This window comes from Dendrobates tinctorius, unplaced genomic scaffold (genome assembly GCF_039654945.1).
Source record: "Dendrobates tinctorius isolate UK_male_01 unplaced genomic scaffold, ASM3965494v1 ptg000174l, whole genome shotgun sequence".
Taxonomy (NCBI): Eukaryota; Metazoa; Chordata; class Amphibia; order Anura; family Dendrobatidae; genus Dendrobates; species Dendrobates tinctorius.
Window position 1 is genome coordinate 9,719,369 of NW_027361841.1, and position 13,667 is coordinate 9,733,035.

The 13,667-nt window shown below is 37.7% G+C and overlaps 1 protein-coding gene across 1 annotated transcript in view; it reads left to right on the top strand.

Moving 5' to 3' along the window:
- Nucleotides 1-13,667, top strand: part of SEMA3A (semaphorin 3A) — a 371,020-nt gene that overhangs the window by 204,354 nt on the left and 152,999 nt on the right. The window contains exon 4 of the mRNA XM_073551304.1: nucleotides 246-365. Coding sequence (XP_073407405.1) covers nucleotides 246-365 — 120 coding nt within the window. The remainder of the gene's footprint in view (nucleotides 1-245; nucleotides 366-13,667) is intronic.

Consider the following 13,667-nt stretch of genomic DNA (forward strand, 5'->3'; position numbering starts at 1 on the left):
CTTCATACATGCGTGAAAATCAAGGATCCGAGAAAGATCTGTGAAAGTCAGAGCATGGCCTATTCTGATTCGATATTGAGGATGAAAATAGGATATGCTCAAATGTGTAATTGTATGATTATTATTTATTATTATTACTATTGTTATTATTTGTACTATTATGTTTACAATTGTTTTATGTTATATATTATTAAGTCCATAAGAAAACACTAAAAACTAACATTATATTCTATTTATTTCCGCAGAGAGAATGTGCAAATTTCATTAAAGTTCTTAAATCTTATAACCACACTCACTTGTATGCCTGTGGAACTGGAGCCTTTCACCCTGTCTGTACCTATATTGATATTGGCCACTATCCTGAGGTAAAATTATAAAGTTTGTTTTTACAATATGTCAAGCTGATGTTACTGAACATGGTAGACCATTAGCTAAGTGTGTCATCGCCGTTGCGGAGTCCACTCTTGGTTCCAGCTGCCATCATCTTATTCAAGCATAAGGAAATGATGTATGAACTGATATAAATACATAAACCGAGCCACTCCTGTACAAGTATACATTTTATACATTCATAGCATATTTATGGAAACCATGAAAGCCATTATTCAGTCAAGTGGAATTAAACATTATGGTTTTCACCAAGAATGTGAAATGTCCATGATTTAGTATATTTATTCTTTTCAAAATACTTTTATTGTGTCTCTTTTTTTGGAGTGATTTACTGAAATGTGATGTTGATTCAATATGAATTAAATTTTTTTTAGTATATTTACATTAATATTAAACTAATTAATTGCATGATTGCATGGGTGGTTTTCAGGAGGCCTGGTGCCACCCTCTTGTCATCACGTTACTTATCCATGAGCACACACCAGTTTTGAAAATCTTTGACTACATTCAGTAAAGTCCATACATGTTGCAATTAATCCTGTAGAAAAAAAGGTCAACTGGCAATTATTCAGAGCTGGATTAAGAGCAGAAAGCAGCCCTGGCATAAAATAAACCATACCAACTGACTGTGGAGAACATGGAACACATTTCGACTTCAGCCTAACTTTCCACAAAGGGTTTGATCATTCACTCATCAGCTTGTAATTCTGTCTGTCCATTGGCAGGAGCTCAAACTTTAAGTAGGAGAGGGAACTGCACAATGTATAGTGTGGTTGTGACTCCATGCTTCTATATTTTATTAAAAGCAGGAATGAGATATGGCCTGAGACTGTGAAGCCTATTTAACAACTGTTTGGCAGCTCAGCCCAGATGAGATAAAAGACTCTAAAGCACAGTACCTCTGGTAAATACATGTATTGGGTGCATTGGCCAAGGAAGGATGTAAAGTAGGCAGAGTTACAAGAGAATGATGTGTAGAGAGTGAATTCTGAAAACTGACGTGCAGTTTCATTATTTTTGCATTGAGATCTTATAATGTAAATATAAATAAACTATGGCATAAAAATATCTAAATTCAAACAGATGGGAGAGATGCAATTTTCATTAATACCCTGCCCTAATGTCCTGAGTCATGGTGAAGATCAATACAAGTGAATCATGTACAAGTGGTGAATAGCTTTGTAAAATACACAACATATGATTGTTTGCAATTATTAAATTGGATCTGTGAATAAGCTAATCTAATAGATTGTGAATAGTAGAAGGCGGATATTTATGTGCTTTATACACACAGCACATAGTACAAGCTGCCATAAAATTAGATCATTTGGTTCTTCAGAAGTTCCAAAAGTGTTCATACAAAACAATGAGACCTGTTTATAGCTGTCTCTAGTTAGGAGGAGCGCCGGAGCTGATAAAATAGTAGTTTGGGAGTGGGATTGCCAATTCAATAAAGCAAGTACTAATCCTTTTCAATTGCTTTATTTGATTCTTAAAAAAAATCTAGAGCGAATTCTACTAATATTTTCCCGGTAAAGGCCATGTACATACGTTGATTATTTGGTACATTTTTTACTTCCAGTATTCGTAAGGATAAAACAAAGGGTGGAACAGTCAGAGGAAAAGTATAATAGAAACATGTGCATTTATTTACCCACTCTTGGTTTTTGCTTACATATACTGACATAAAATACTGAATGTGTGCAAATGGCATTAGGATATTTGGTGCAGAAATTTTTGCACCATTTCTGTATTCCTTGGCAGGAAAACGCAAGTGGAAAAATCGCACATTTTTGCTGCATTTTTTACTTGTGTTTTTGGTGTGAATTTTTCCCCACTCAGTAGTATAGTGAAATCTGCAGCCAAAACACTGAAATAATTAATATTTTGTGCATTTAACTCTGCAAGTCACAAATAAGCAACGTGTGCATGAGACTTTAGGGTACTCATTCAATTTGCTGACATCACAAAACTCTGCAGGCTTTGTGACAAATCTTTACTGACAGAAAGCAGCAAAAACGCAATCAGTGCATACGGCCTCTTTATAATCTAAATCACAAAATGTATTTGGTTGACAATGCTCTTATGAGCTACAGAATTGATACTGATTGAAGATGAGCAGATCAGTCTGATGGGAAATGAGTTCAAGTCGAATTTCCAGATATTTGCAGATCATGACAAATTGAAACAAATCGAGATTTTCTTTTGCACATATTGCAAAAAATAAAGAATGAAATAAAATGCTCAGCACCATTTTATACATTGTAGACTCCTGATGTCATGTGCTGGTTTCCCCATAATGCTTTGCAGCTATCACACATGGTCTAGGGCAAACAATCAGGGTGGACTATCATAGAGACTATAAAACATCAAAGCAGAGAAATCAGGGGAAGCAGCAGCCATTTTACAGTTCATGATTGAAAGGCCTAAATCTGATTTTTAGCACTAGAGAGCATTGAAATAGGAGTGGTAGTGTCAGTCTGTGAATAATAATGCAAGTCTGTTGTGAATTCGCTTTCTGGCCTACCTCTTGTTACTAGTGAAGGTAGTGGAGCTGGTTGCATTGACAGAAGGGTTGCGAGTTCTCTTTCCGGGCTCCCTCTGGTGGTTACTGGAGGTAATGGAGCTGATCTAATTAACAGAGGCCTGCCAACTGATAATGATGAGGATGACTGGAGATCTGAAGTTTCTGATTGGATTTCAGACAGCCGACTCCCTCAATCCCTGCTGGTGATTTTTTCCTGCCTCCTCCTAAGGTCTTAATTTCCAGCTCAGTCCCTGCATGCTCAGCTAAGTGTTCTTTTGCTATTGTTCACATTTGATCTGGTTTTGTCTATTTCAGTTTTGTGTGTTCAGCCAGCTCCGGCTGGGGCTGTGCTGAATTTCCATCTTTATGTTACTGCTTGTGCCAGTTTGTTTTTGTCCCTTATTAGATTGGCCTCTTTTTGCTCCTCTTTCAGAATATACCAGAGTGATGATATAGTGGGCGAAGTCTAGTGACTTCAGTATTTTTCTATTAGACATGTTGGGCATTTTTTGCAGGGTGTTTTGCGTGAATGCAGACAGAGTCTTTCCTTTCCTGTCCTGTCTAGTTAGTGTGGGCCTCATCATTTGCTCAGTCTATTTTCCTATCTGCATTTGTGTTTTCATCTTGTCTCACCGACAATATATGTTTGGGGGCTATCTATTCCTTTGGGGTCTGCACTGAGGCAGTTTAGATTTCCCCTTTCTTGCTTTAGGCTTATTTAGTTCTCCGGCTGTGTCAAAGCGTCTAGGATCATCGTAGGTATGCTCCAAGGCTACTGCTAGTTGTGTGGATAGGATCAGGAGTCTGCAATCTGCTTAGTTACCAACCTCTCTGGTTTTCTGTGACTAAGCTTGGTCTTGCTTTCCTCCTCGGTGACCCAATCATAACACAAGTCATATTGAAGTTTTGTGCCTGCAGTGTCGGTGTGACTGTGAATTAATTGTTCTGTGATACACAGCAGCAAAACACTTTTTTTAGACAGAAATAATAGCCACAGTTCAGAAATGTAAATACAAAAGTCTATCTCACAGAGAGTGCATGTTGTAAAAACAATATACAGTTAGGTCCATATATATTTGGACAGAGACAACATTTTTGTAATTTTGGTTCTAGACATTACCACAATGAATTTTAAACAAAACAGTTCAGATGCAGTTGAAGTTCAGACTTTCAGCTTTCATTTGAGGGTATCCACATTAAAATTCGATAAAGGGTTTAGGAGTTTCAGCTCCTTAACATGTGCCACCCTGTTTTAAAAGGACCAAAAGTAATTGGACAATTGATTCCAAGGCTATTTCATGGACAGGTGTGGGCAATCCCTTCATTATGTCATTCTCAATTAAGCAGATAAAAGGCCTGGAGTTGATTTGAGGTGTGATGCTCGTATTTTGAAGGTTTTGCTGTGAAGGAAACATTCGGTCAAAGGAGCTCTCAATGCAGGTGAAATAAAGTGAGATCACTGATTTTGTGACGCATCAGCGATCTCGTCAGTGATCTCGTTGTGTGTGACACGGATCAGCGACTGGCCCCCCCGCCGGGTATTGCTGATCGTGCAGGAATGTCCTGGGCCATTTTTTGATCGTTGATCTCCTGCTGGCCCGCACGCATCGCTGCGCGTGGCAGCGGGAGACCAATGATTAGCAAGCTCCCAGCACTGTAAGCAGACACTGAGAGCTGGTATCCAAGGTAAATATCAGGTAACTGAGCACGTGCGGCGCTTAGTTACTCGCTGTGTAACTTGGATACCAGTGTGCTTGCACTGGGAGCTGGTATCCAAGGTAAACAGCGGGTAACTAAGTGCTGCGCTTTCTTAGTTACCCGATATTTACCTTGGATACCAGCTCTCAGCATGAGCACGCTGGTATCCAAGGTACACAGCTGGTAACTAAACGACGCACGCGCTTAGTTACCTGATATTTACCTTGGATACCAGAGTCCTCGCTGGTCCTGATCGCTGGTGTGTATGCCTGTTTGGTAGCTCACCAGAGATCAAATGGCAATGCACCAGCGATCCTGACCAGGTCACATCATTTTTTTTCACTGACCCATAGACTTTCATTGCTGATTTTCATTTGACATTTGGATCAATATTGTAATATCTCCATGATTTTGCATGACCACTCTATCAGACAAAAAAATCAGACATTTGAAAAGTCCCATAGATTACCATAGGTACGAGTTCTATCCATAAAAAGCGGATATCTGAATAAGCACTTAGGCTGTGTTTCTGTTAAGGCGTTCATTACAATCCTAGGAGACCTTCAAGTGTTGCACTCGTCTTTTAAAGGAAGTTAGAGGCTTTGAAGCTCAGCAACTAATTTGCCGCAAATCAAATTTTTGTGAAAAAATTTGTCAAAGCTGGTGAATTTGATTTGCTAAAAGGTTCATTCATCTCTATCACTAATACTTATGAACATTAGTATAAACTGGTAAATAATTAATATAGATCCTTTATTACTTTGTACTGCTGAACTAGCTGAATTAAATGTCATTGGTTGCTTAGTGTTTTGCAAATCTAAATAAATCCAATATCTGCGTATGAAGTACACAACTATGCAAAAAAATCTACAATATTTGTTGAATCCTGCTGTTTCTATCTTCATAGTTTTGTTCAAGTTAGCATGCATTGTTCTCTTCAAGTTTGCGAAGATATCTATGAACACATGCCTTTCTGTGACCAAATGACAACATATTATGATAAATTGGTTAGAGGTTCACATGACTTCTACATCTCTCCTATATCTGCTAAAGCGCATATAAGCCATAAAGTAAAACTTTTCCTCTTAGAGAATATCTCCATGGAATGTAGACTTTTGTGCTTTACCTGTCCCCTCAGGCCTCTAATCCATAGTAATAACCAACAGGAAATTCTTTCTCCAACGTACAGTTTTTTTTGTGACAGTGTTAGGAGAGGGTCAGAATGTATGGCGGTAGGGTATATAGGTTAATTGTTCTTATTTTTGAGCACATGAATTATGTTTACTTTTTATTTTAATGATTAATTAGAAAGCAGTCTAAAAAATAAACACATTTATGCTGGAGAGTGGGGTTTTAAGAACGGGATGCAGTAAACTTGTGCCTTTAATTATTCTCAAGTGGCATGCAACCTTATGTTTATCGCAGAACATAAAAACGTTGGAATCTTTATAATATTTTAGGCCTTTTTTTCCCTATTGGTAATAAATGAACTTGCATTGGCAATAAATGGATTTTACCTCTCTATCTTTTAATTATTTTCTACTATGTGACATTATTATTATTATTATTATTATTATTATTATTATCCTTAAGTTATGTAAAGTTAAACTATTTCATATTGCTTAACAAGATATATCATAAAACATTTCTTCTGTCTTACATTTTTAAAAAATGGAAATTATATACCTTTACACATTAGTATAGCAGGACATATTATATAATTTATAGGGTTGTTGCATTTGTGTGCTTCTCTTTCAGTCCTCCTATTTATCCTTGATTGCAATACTATTAATGAAACATTTGCTACAGCTTGTGTACATTAGCCATTAGAATACAAATGTGAAGGGTAGCTGATAGTGATGAGCGAGCGTGCTCAGAAAAGTTATTATTCGGGCGTGCTCGAGTACTAATAGATAAACTTCAGTGTGCATTAATACTATTTTGAGTCACCATGGCTGCATATCTCGCGGACGTTTGACAGCTGCTACACATGCACAAATACACAAATGGGCAAAATTAAAAGCTTGGACAACCTCGTGGGTCAACCTTGATATTCATTAAAAAAATGTCTACTGTAGAATAAATTTTTCCTTGTCAAATACTATACAACAATGAACATTTTCTTATGGAAACAAACTTAGAGGGTTGTTCCACAAAGTACATTTTAATTAATAGATTTTGGAATAAAACATTGGCATAATATAATGTTATGTAAGAGCAGTAAAGCATATGGCCCAATGGCCTAATTACATATGTAGTAAAGGATAAAAAAAATCTTGAATACTACAGATAATAACGTAAGATTCACACAAAAGTGCCCCCAAACACAGTAAGGCACCCCCACAGTGAATTGCTCCACAGTACGCTCCACACGCATGGTGTAGTGACCCTAGTGTACCCCCCTTCTTCAATCCTCCGGCAATGAATGGTCACTGCATCATAGTAAGATTCTCCAAATGTAATCCCAACACAGTCCTCATACAGTAAAACGGCCATAAAAAGTTCTCCAGACAGTATAATGGTCCCCACATAATCCTACATACAATATAACAGGTCCTTGCATTGTCTTGCCTACAGTATAATGGCACCCACTTAGTTCTCCATACAGTATAATGGTGCCACATAGTGCTCCATTTGGTATAATGGCCCGACAAAAGTGTTCCATAAAGTATTATGGCCCCACATAGTGCTCCATACACTGTATAATGGTCCCACATAGTATAATAGCACACACATAGTGCTCCATACAGTATAATGGCCCCACATAGTGCTTCAGACAGTAAAATGGCCCCATATAGTGCTCCATACAGAATAATTGCCCCACATAGTGATCCATACAGTATAATGAGCTCACATAGTGATCTATACAGTATAATTGGCCCACACAGTGCTCCATAAAGCAAAATGGCCCGACAGACTGCTCCATATAGTATAATGAATCACATATAGTTCACCATACAGTATAATGGGCACCATAAAGTATAATGGCCCCACTGAGTACTCCATACAGTATAATGGGCCTCACTGAATGCTCCATACTGTATAATGGGCCACACATAGCGCTCAACACAGCATAACTGCTCCATACAGTATAATTTGACTCATATGGTGCGACATACAGTATAATAGGCCCACATAGTGCTCCATACAGTATAATGGCCTCACATTAAAAATTTACTCACCTCTGCCTGTTCCCCAGCTGCTCCGTTTTCTTCATGGTGTTTTCAGATCCTCTGCACATCTCTGTACAGCAAGAGCATTGTAATTATGTCCTCACACCCACTGCGCTGAGGCAGAGAGGGAATGATGGTAGATGGAGTGTGAGCTGAAGCTCCCCACTCCATCATTGCTTTCATCTGTTCCAGCATCTCGGATGGCGATATAGTTGAAAGTGGGGACTAAATATACTTAGGGGACTCGCCGGTCTCGTTGAGGGTCAAATAAACTCGCCCTGTGGCCATAGTTTGACATATTTGATGTAACCATATGGGGGCCTTTAGGCAACTCCGGCCAGCTTCTCCAGCAAAACCGTACCAGTGTCATCTTGTATATGGAAGTATGCATGCCACAAGTCTGCTGGGAAAAGCCAGTATTGCAAATACAAAGTAAAAAATCCAGCACCACAATGTTCTTAGGACCTGAAACTGAATTATAACCCTGTTAAAACAGGCATACTGTACGACAGCTATTGCAATTGTGGTGTCTGTCCTACATTAGCTTTAAGTAAAGGGATTTTCTGCTTTTAGAAAACCTCTGTATCCCAGCTGCAGTTTATTTAAAACAACAAAACTATTCTTAACTCCCTTGTGATTCAGAGCTGAGTTTCCTATACTGATCATGCCAAAAGCGCTGCAGCCAGTCCATATGCTCCGTGCCTCTGAGTGGATTGTAGTGTCTACTCAGACAGTGATTGAGCCCATTTTTTGTCTGCAGACTGACAACTTGACATTAGCATTGCAGACAATAACGGACACACACTGCAGCCAAGGCACAGAGGTTTTCCAAAATTAGGAAACTACTTTTAAAGGGGTATTTAAACATCCTATCCCAATATGTATTAGTTGAAATAATAATATTAGCAAATACCTCCAATTAAAAATGTAGTATTTTTTTATGTTTCTTTCCTCATGTGCATTCATTGCAGGACCTTAGGTATCCATGGTTACATCCACTGATAAAGTGACAGCTAGTTTCTAGTGGTCATAACCATGGATACTTAAGGTCCTGCAATGCCTGCACATGAGGAAAGAGACTTGGGCTTTGTTCACATTGGCATTTGAGTCCGCAGCATATCATCCGCATGCACAAAAGCATGCAAAATGCATGTTTACGCAGCGTTTTTTATCCGCATCATCTTACTCATTACGTCAAAAAAAGCTTCATGTGCATGCATTTGTATGCATTTTTGCATGACTTTGCATTGTTTCTGTGCATGAATTCGATATTTCCAATGCTTTTCCAGTAGTTTCCTTGACACCAGACACCCAATGGGCATGCCTCTGGGATTTCTATATATAGACACACTGCACAGATAAAATCCTCATCTTTTGCTGCTGTATCCAGATTCAAGATAGATCTTAGCGTGGAGAGCTTCCTTGTTCATCTTGATTTGTCATTGAAATTGGCTTTTGCCTTTTGCTTTTGCTTGTGAAGAAGAAGAGAAAGATGGAGAAGACATCATCATTGCTATTGGCAACACCCCATCTTAGAAGTCGGAGAGAGTGGAGCCTACCACTCCTTGTACACAGAGCTGTGTGAAAAACCTGAGAAGTTTTTTGAGTACACGAGAATGTGTACAGAGCTTTGATGACTTGCTGCAATGTGTCCGAGGATCCATCACCAGGCAGGACACACAACTGCATTGAGCAATTCCTGCGGAGGAACGTCTGTTGGTGACTCTGAGGTACGTAATTTTGAAAAACAAACACATGTCATTAGTATTATTGTTTGAAAAGCCATGTACTTATTTTTTTCCCATTTTCTGTTCGGCAGATTCCTGGCTACTGACAGAGACCTTATCATCTCTACATTTTCAATTCCGGATTGGAGTGTCCACCCTTTCCAGGATTCTTCATGCTTTAAGTTCTGCATGAAGAATTCTTCCCCCAACCCACAACTGAACTCTGGCTGGAAAATGCTGCAAAAGTCCAGGACATTTGTAGTTTTCCAAACTGTTTAGGGGCTGTGGACCACAAACACATTCGAATTAGGAAACCTGCTGGAAGTGGATCCGAGTATTTCAATTACAAAAAATATTTTTATATTGTTTCATGGCGATTGTAGATGCTGACTGTCAATTTGTCGCCATGGACTTTGGCTTATTTGGACAAGGAAATGACTCACAGACTTTCAGAAACTCTGACATGGGCCATTTGTATGGGAATAATTTCAATTTTCCACAGCCACAACCTCTTCCGAACACTGAAGGACCGCCAATACCAATGGTGTGGTTGGGGATGAGGCATTTCAAATGTGTGCCAACCTCCTAAAACTGTACTCAGGTCGGGACTTGAATCACACCAAAAGGATTTACAACTACCGACTGACAAAGACACGAAGAACTGTGGAGTGTGCCTTTGGATTGCTGGTTTCTAAATGGCACATTTTGGGAACAGCCATCAATCTAAAAATTGAGATAATTGATGAGGTTGTGAAAGCGTGTGTGGTTCTGTACAATTACATCCTGGCGAAAGAGCGACAACAATTAGAACTTGACAAACCTATTCATACCACATTGCAGGATTACCAAGATCACCCTCTGAGGACTACAGTGGAATTTGCTCAAACGAGGGATAAATTTGCAGCCTACTTTGTTTCAGATATTTGACATGTGGCATGACAAGACAAAATGGTTTAAGCCACTAAGTTAAATGGACCTGTAATGTGATGGACCTGTAATATTATGTACCTGTAATGTTATGTACCCATAATATTTGCTGACTTTAATGCTATCACCTTGACTGTAACTTTAATAATAAACACTTTTACTGTAACACCCATTAATACTTCACTCAACAATACAAACATGTTTAAATAAAGAGACAAAGAAACAGGTATTGTGAACCAAAAGAATTATTATTTGCAAACATAATAACTAGAGGAAATTTGACAAATAACAAAAAATAAAAAAGTGCTTTACTTTTGGGATCTAGGGGGTGTTGGGCTGTGATGGTAGGCTAGGAGGGGTTGGGGAAGTTGTTACGGGGAAGTGGCAGTCAACTGGAGGATTGTTCAGTATGAAGTACGCATGCATATCGAACACATGCGTACGCATGTCCTTGCGTACTAATGCATTCCCATAGACAGTAATGCATTTTTTATGCACTCATCCGCATGTGCATGCCTGTGCATTTTTGATGGTTTTTTGATGCCTCAAAAAATGCAACATGTTGCGTTCACCGCACACCGCGAAATGACGCATCCGCATGCGAACACATGCAAACGCATGTCCCTGCGTACACCATGTTAAAGATATGTATGCATGACGCATGCAGACCTATGCGGATCAAATGCTGCGCACAGATACGCAAATCTGAAACAGCCTTAGAGAATCAAAAAGCTACTCTACATTTCTAATTGGAGGTATTTGCTAATATTAATCTTATTACATCTACTACATATTGGGATATGATCTTGGAGATGGGAATATCCCTTTAGGGGCTGACCTCATGTTATAATGTTTTATCTATTGAATAATGCATGTGTTTTCCAGATTTCAAAGGAAATTTGTGGTGTTAGATCTTTGTTCCGTTTTTTCTATTTGTGTTGAGATTTTATTTAATTTTTACTCTTTTTTTCTACTAGACTTAAAAAAGACTTACTGTTTTGCTCCTTTTTAAAGTCACAATCTACACATTTAGCATATATTTATTCGCCTAGTTAGTAAATTTATCAATTTTCTATCTAATTTTTAAGTGCCAATTTTTGTGCAAAAAGAATATAAATGTGCTAAAATGCACAATCTTTTTTTGTGCCTTGATAAATTCTCATACATGTATATTGACATGTTAAATTTTTTTTTCTATTATAAACTTCAAACTATAACCTGGTTATAGATCCCCCCCACCTACAAATCTATGCATGTGAGCAAAACATCAATAGGCAACATTTCATGGATTTTTTTTTCTGCTTGAAACCTAATGATAAATACTACAAATATGCATCTTTATTTTTGATAAGAAGTTTTGTTAAAATCAAAGCTCTAATACTTGGTGAACTCATTCTTTTAATAGAACTACGCATAAATATTTTTTTTTGTTGTATAGCAAAGAACAAAAAGGCTGATTGCAAGGATAGTTAATTATTAGGGATTTTTCTGTGACATCTATCAAAATTCCCAGTCATAGCAATAATTTTCTTCTGTGACAGATTAAAAAAATCTTCATAAGATATTTCTCCAAGGTCCTGTTTAAATCATTACATGGCAATTAATCACTTGTTCTTTTTCAGCTGTCATTTAGTGTATTCAGTTTTGCCCAAGCATATTTCATAATTATACGTTAGTTTTTTTCAATCTATTTGTATCTAAGTGACATATCTACAAGCCAGTAAGTATATTCAAGTTGCTCTTTTAATGCCTCTGTTCATGTTTTCACATGCAGCAAATAATAGTTTGGAATTGCCAGAAAATGGAGAGTAAATTTATCTGCTGTCCATCTTGCTATGTGCACTTATTTGTCATAATCTGTACACTATTTTTATAGCAACCATAACTAATGTCTTACTACAGCTTCTCTGTATATTATAAATACGGTAAATGAGTTTAAAGAGATTCTGAACTCACAATTCTCATTTTCAGTCTTTGTACCATTAATATAATAATTACATAATATATATATGTTGTACTGAAAAGAGGATATTTTTACATTGTGTCATATTGGAAATTTTATCTTTGTATTTTAGTGAAAATGCCTTTCGGTGTTCATTCTGTCCCTTTTGAGCCCTCTTTGAGCAGTGTTTTCTATATGTTTGTAAGTCAAGTACTCCATAACTTAAACAAATGACATCAAAGTACCCCCAAGGCTATGATCATACACGTCGCTGCACATTAAAAGCATAGCATGAAAGCAATGCAAATGCCCCCTAGAGACATTACATGGAGAAATCTAAATTCTAGAGTACCATTTAGCAGCTGCTTCTATATTAACAGATGCTTGACCTGTCATGTGACCACTGACCACATGTACATTGTAGAGCAACAGTAATTGTGATGGGTCAAAGATCCCTAATAAAATGCCAATCTCGACAATGGCCATATATTTTCAATAGCTGTGGTGTTTGCTTCCATGCGCTTTGCCTGAAATGTCACTCCAGTCACTGACTTGAGTAACATTTCTGGCACTAGGACCTCCGACATTTTTGATGCATTCAAAGGGGCAGCGTTGCAACTCTCTGCCCTGGCTCCACCTCAGCTCTGCCCATTTTGGTGGAGTTGGTCAAAAGTGGAATTTATCTCCAAAAGTCACTAATGATGAATTGGGACCTGAATATTTACTTCTAATTAAAAATGTCCTGAAATACTGCTTAATTATTCATTATAAAAATGATCTGTTACTTTTATTTTACAAGAACTTACTGTTACCTTGCCAACTTGCAAAGAAATGCATAAACTATAGAGAAATCTGCAAAACTATAAAACTATTCATTTTAAAAGTAATTACAATTTGTTTCCTGCTCTATAATCTTTTAACACCTGCTTGACTACTTGCTTGTGCGCTCTTCTCTGAAATATATATTGCTGTAATTATACATTTAACATTACAGCTATAAATAATGCAAACGTGTAGAGAATAGACCTGTCAAGAGCAAAATAATAGAGTAGGAACACCTCTGCATGGTAAATCTCGATTTACGTGGCCTTGCTTAGAGCTTACATGCATAGACATGTGCACATAAGCACAGGAACAATCTGATGATCGTTTTCAGTATTAGAAGATGTAATCCTTTATCATTCCTCTAGATAAAGAATATATCTCCCTCAGAGTAACACAGCAAGAAGTACAATTGGATATGGTGCAGTGACATTCAAGTTGATGAAAAGAAGAACAGACAC